The 6190-nt window shown below is 38.5% G+C and overlaps 1 protein-coding gene across 1 annotated transcript in view; it reads right to left on the bottom strand.

Annotated features, from left to right (window-relative positions):
- The window catches only part of LOC107284494 (cytochrome P450 4B1-like), an 18405-nt gene that overhangs the window by 7473 nt on the left and 4742 nt on the right, over positions 1-6190 (bottom strand). The window contains exons 2-5 of the mRNA XM_029283452.1: positions 3955-4082; positions 3131-3242; positions 2852-3028; positions 1987-2093 (exon numbers count right to left, since the gene is read on the bottom strand). Coding sequence (XP_029139285.1) covers positions 1987-2093; positions 2852-3028; positions 3131-3242; positions 3955-4082 — 524 coding nt within the window. The remainder of the gene's footprint in view (positions 1-1986; positions 2094-2851; positions 3029-3130; positions 3243-3954; positions 4083-6190) is intronic.

Raw genomic sequence — 6190 nt, 5'->3', positions numbered from 1 at the left:
CCAATACATCTGGGTCCAGGGAAGGCTTCTTAAGGAGGGGCCTCACTACCGCCTCCTTTAAGGCTGCGGGGAGGACCCCCTCCCGTAAAGAAGCGTTTATAATTCCCTGGAGCCAGGCTCGTGTACCCTCCCGGGCAGCCAGTACCAGCCAGGAGGGACACGGATCCAATAAGCATGTGGTTGCATTCAGCCTCCCCAGCATCCTGTCCACGTCCTCGGGGGCCACAGAGTCAAACTCCTCCCATACAACAGTCTCAAGACCTGCTCCCGTCTCCTCCCCCGGGGCCACCCAGTCAGAGTCAAGGCCTTCTCGGATCCGAGCGACTTTGTTAGCTTCTCAGGAACTATAAAAATGAGCTCCCCAATTCTGGCTTATACTTTGATAATGTCAGCAGTTGCTGATGAAAGCTAAGTTTTAAATAAAATTTTTAGTCTTGGTGATCTGCCTTTTCAAGACATATCTCCTCCCCTGTCTCTTCCCTCCCTGATACAGCTGACAAAGTGAGAAAGAGCCTGTGGCCTAGGGGTCAACACAGCTGCCTAATGTGCAAGCAGCCCAGGTTTGAATCTCAGAAGGGTATGGCTGGCTGATGAGAGCTAATAGGTATTCCAGTATGTATATATATACATACATAGCAGAAAGAGGAAACTTAAGAGTTCACATGGTTGATACTATATGGAACAAAGCTGTTACTGAATCGAGATGTTCTGCTTCAGATACACATGCTCTAAAATTGGCTGGCTTTGAGTCTTTATTTTGACGAATGAAGGCAAAGTGTTCTAGGATAATGTTGCAGGATCCAATCTGGGCCAGTCACCAGGACCAGAGGTTTAGTCTTCCAAGCTTTTGGACTTGTGCTGGAGCCCTCCTCAGGGGACTTCTCTCTAGCAGAGTGCGTGATAAAAATCTTTATTTTGCTTTCTTTCTCCCTGCCCTCTCCAAATAATACCACAAATACATCTGATTCTTTTAGTGCTATTTTTGCAAGAATTATGAGATTTCACCACCCCACCTTCTATCTTCCCTTCTGTAATTGTAAATGATAATAGGATTTTTTTTTTTTTAAAAAAAAAAAACCAGTACACTTCAAAGACTCTTTATCCCACCCTCGCCAATAAAGTGCCATAGATCGCATCCTCAGCAAAAAATGTTGGTAAAAGGAAAAACATTGTCTCTACAATAGGCTGGGAATGAGGCCAAGGCAACTGTCACATGGGCAGGTCCTTTAAAAACAATAATATGATTTCATGGCAAGATGAGCAGGGCATGAGAAATGAGCCCTTAGCCATTTGCCTTTTACTCTGTTTAGCAAATTTCCAGTGTTACCTCATTAAAGGAAATGAGAATTATTTCTGTTTCCCATTGCATCTGCATGCCGTATGGCTTGCAAAGTGTTATAAAAGGAAAAACAAGGCAGCTTTCCCCTTTATAGCCTTGAACATTTTGTTCAATAATAGAAAAAAAAAATCAGAATTACCATATAGACTTTGTTCCTCTTAAGTGCTGCAGTAACAGATCAGATGAAATTTTCACTCCTCTGCAACTTTTAAGGAGAACATCAAATCCTTGACCTGGCAGCCCCACTTGTTCCATAATTTATTTGCACAAAAGCTCTGAGTCAGCAACCATTTGATACAGAAAACTCCTATCTGCAGTGTACAAAATGCAAGCTATTTAAAATATAGGTTGCTGTAACTGTATTTTTCTATGGTACTGTTGACATTCTCATCTTTCTCTTTCTCTCTCTCTTTTTTTTTTTACAAACATTGCAAATAAGCAATGATAAAGATTCAAATTAATTGTCCCCAGTTTATTATAATACCTGTTCAGATCTACCAGTTTTTAATTAGCACATCAAATTTATGTCCAAGTTGTTCTACTTACCATTGTAAAAAAAAACACCAATATTTCATTTTGTATTGCAATATCTTTCATAACAGTGTGAGTCAAGAGGCTATTAAAAAAAACTTCCTATAGTTTCTTACTTTGGCACAAAGAAGAATGTCTAAAAAATCCAAATGTCGCTTCTTTTGGATCTTTTCAAGCTCTCTTTCATTATGTAGTGATTTCTTTCGCTCTTCAATTACTTTTTCTATGAAGTAATACAAGATGAGTTAAATGCCAGGAATGAGAAATTCACTATGTTTACCTCATTTTATCCCTTGACTTCAGAAAAAAAAGGTTCTTATGCTGTCCTGAAAGATTAATTTGGTTCCTTTTATTACAAATAAAATTTGCAATATGCAAGCTAAGAGCTATTCAGAATAAAATCACTGAATATACCGAAATCCCTCATTAGGCTCCAAGAAAATTAAATAAGGTCTTCCTGATGCTAGACAATTTTTACTAGTGCTAAATAGAGGTTATTGTGTGTTGGCAGGTCAAGGATTTCACTGACATATCTTAAGACCCTAATGAGGCTTATCCCCCTAATTACAGAATCAGAAGACATTGCTTATATTATAATAAGCCTCAGTGAAGTCTATGGGACTTGCTTCTAAGAAGACATGCAGAGGCTAGCACTGTGAAGTAAGTGAAAAATTAAAACATGCTGCTTTAAGCATCACACAGTAATCATTAACTTTTGAGTGAAGATTGAACTACTTCGCTGCCAAATAAAACAATGTTTTATTTGTTTCTACTTGTCATATAATAGCTCTTATATAATGACATAAGAAGAAAGAGTTTCACTCCAAGTGGTTTCAATATGTTTGCTTTCAATTAATGAAACAGTCCACAAAAGTTGACCTTAGGCTACAGCCACTCCTCCTCCATCTTCATATATCCTGGCAACCAAGGACACGCTCACAGTAATTTTATCTTAATCTTACCAAAGAACACAAGACTTACCTGTATGATGGTGTGCCAATTTACAAGCCTGGTTAAATTTTTTTCCTGATGGGGTACGTGAATATAGGAAATCACTCCGAAGTATAGTGGAGGTAATTCTCCGAAATGACAGAAGAGTTAAGTCAGACACAGCTTGGACATAATAATCTAGATCTCTGATGGAGGAAAAAAATGATTCTTTTTTACAAAAAAAATTATTTTTTACAAATATGATTAACGTTATCCATGTTATTAGAACGTATTATTATAAAAGTTTTAACCTGTCAGTTTGGCAATTGCTCTTCTGACTGAATGCACATTTCATGATGCTGTCAAGAGTCATTAAACTAACATGGTCAAACATCTCCAAAGACTTTGTGGGCTCCTTTGCAATCAGTTTCTCCCATTTATCCTAGTGTGGAAAATAGAGATGGAACAGTGTAAGCTGTTTATAGGGTTCCCATGCCATGTGCCGTTTTGGTGAACTGCTGTCCAATATACCACTGAGTTCAACTCAGCTTCAGATAACTACATAGATATGACCATATTATTTACTTAGCAACAACATAGATTTCCCATTCTCATTTTCCGGAATTGCTCTGGAATAGTTTATATGTAGTCCTTGACTTACAACTACAACTGAGCCCAAATTTTCTGTTGCTAAGTGAGACAGTGGTTACATGAGTTTTGCCTCATTTTACGACCTTTTTTGCCACAGTTGTTAAGTAGATGACTGCAGTTGTTAAGTTAGTAACATGGCTGTTAAGTGAATCTGGCTTCCCCATGGAAACTTTGCTTGGCAAAAGGTCTCAAAAGGTGAATCCCAGGACGCTGCAACCAACATAAATATGAGTCAGTTGCCAAGCATCTGAATTTTGATCACCTGACCATGGGAAGCTGCAGTGGTCATAAGTGTGAAAAACTGTCATAAGTCACTTTTTTCAGTGCTGTTGTAACTTTGAACAGTGTCTAAATGAACTGTTGTAAGTCAAGGACTACCTTTACAATCCTGGAAATTCTGAAGGTCTCTTATCTGAGAGTTATCTAGGAATGGTCCTGCTCAGTTTATGATGGTCCCATTTGCATCTGCTTGTACAGCCTGAGGGAAAAAAAACTTTCCTTACCAGCATAACTTTGGTGGAATCTGCAATTAATGCCACATAGGGCTTCAAAATATTATAGTGAAAAGCTGGTGTTAACAATCGCCTGTGCTGGTGCCATTTTGTGCCAGCTAAGACAAGCAGTCCATTTCCTATAGATGCAAAAAGAAAAAGATAAATTACATTGAATTAAGTGGTAGTGGCGGTGATGGTGATGATGATATTATTCCATCTATTCTGACTGAGCTAAGAGATCGTTTGCGCTCAAAATAGATAGGCAGTTTATCCCAGGCTTGAGATATTTGAAAGTGCTAAGACAGAGTCAATGTACCTGCCACGTCCAGGCCCATCTTTCAAAATCCCATGAAACAAATCTCATCAGAAATGACAGCAGGGTTTTAAAAATGGGTCTGCACTGACCAGAATTGCATCTTTTGATATTCGTTTGACAGTGATGACCATATTTCATCTACAGAGCTCAAGGACTGTTGCATATCATTTCAAGTTGCCTTAGAATTCCTGACAGGAATATGATTTCTTTATCTCTCTTTTGCTTATTCATCGGGAACATAGATAAAATTTACCTTTTCATCTCCCTGTAGCTTTTCATCCATTCTTTGAATGTTAGGGAGATCAAATATTGAAGGTTATTCTATACTCTGTTGTTTTTCTTCCTAGTGTTGCCCCACTTGCAGGGTCACCCTCACTGCAATTCTTTTAACAAAACTATCACTACATAATGTGAGAAGGTTTTTGAAGAGTCTGATACTGATTTGGGCTGAGAAGGTATGACTTGACTGGTTCTAGTCCTCCATTAGGCACAGAAGCCATCGGATGACCTGGGACAAGCCTCTTCAATACATCATTTAATTGATTAAAGTGTAGATGTGATAAGCAGACTCTTATCATCAAATTGAATTTCTTGTAAATTAAATCAGGCCTTCTCAATTTGATAACTTTCAGGTGCGGTTTTGAATATAGTTCCAGATTTTGGTCCCATTATATACAACCAGCCTGCAGAAGACTGGAGAAGATCAAATTAACATTGGAAAGCTACACTATCACAAACAACATACTAAAATTGTCAATTTAACTATGTTTGGGGAAAAAGGGGGGGAGGGACAAATAGTAAAAATATTTATAATTGATTTTAATTTTTACACATACCAATCCAAGGAATCAAAGATGCATAGATGAATTCAGGCTTTGGATCTAGAAAATTCAAAGAAGATCAGAACAAAGTTATAATACAATGCTAAACATATACTGAAATAATTAACTTATTTGGCATAGATAAAGTTCACATCGGAAGTATGCTGCATCTTTCTTTCATTGAACAAATATGAGAGAATCAATAACTCTGATATTATTCACTTCCGGTGGTGACAGCTGGTATCGCATGGCGGCTTTTTTAGCCGCCCGTCCGGGAGCGTGTCAAAGCTTGAAGAGACAGCATCTGCCAGCTGTCTCTCGGCTAGGAACCTCGTCCCTCGGGCAAAGAGGGGGAGGTGAGTGAGTCCGGATAGGGCTAGAGCTTCCTTTCGCCCCGGTTTTGTCTTAATCCGGGGTGAAAGATGCTAGCTCGCCCGGAGTCTGGACAATCTCCGCGCCCCGAGACGCCTTCGCTCCTTGCTTGTGGAGTGAAGCCAGATGCAGCTCCCACCTCTGCGATTGAAGGTATTTGATTTAAAATTATAAGCAGACAGAACTGAACAGGAGACTGGAATTGTAATGGATTTATTGGGACTTTAACTTTGAAAATTATCAACATCTTCTTCATTTACTGAGGATTTAAAGTGAGAGAAAATGGCTGCGGATCTGCCGTTTCTCTGGATCACTTTCGCTTTTCATTTTTACTCTCGTCTGGCTATCAACAGGATAAAGATACATTGTTGCTTCTCCGGTTCTGGAAAGTCTTAAACACAATGAATTTATGATGTTTACTGATTGGTGACATTAATATTGTTACTTTTTTTGATGATATTTAAAGAAATTTGAAGAATGGTTTTAAAATGGCTCCGGAACTGAGGGAAAAAAGAAAGAAAATGTGAGAAAGTATTTTTTTTTCTTTTTGGTTATTGCTTGGGATTTATTGAAAATGCCTTTCTCTTTGATTATAAATGATGTACAAGATGCCCTGATGCAAGCAGTCAAGCAATATAATGAGGAAATTAAAGATATCTGGATGAAGAAATTGGAAGAAATGGTGGCATTCATTCTCCAGAGGTTTATAGCAGAGGTTGAAGAAGATGTTATGGAA

The sequence above is a fragment of the Protobothrops mucrosquamatus genome, unplaced genomic scaffold (genome assembly GCF_001527695.2).
Source record: "Protobothrops mucrosquamatus isolate PMUCROS unplaced genomic scaffold, P.Mucros_1.0 scaffold95, whole genome shotgun sequence".
Taxonomy (NCBI): Eukaryota; Metazoa; Chordata; class Lepidosauria; order Squamata; family Viperidae; genus Protobothrops; species Protobothrops mucrosquamatus.
This window is presented reverse-complemented; position numbering and strand designations above follow the sequence as displayed.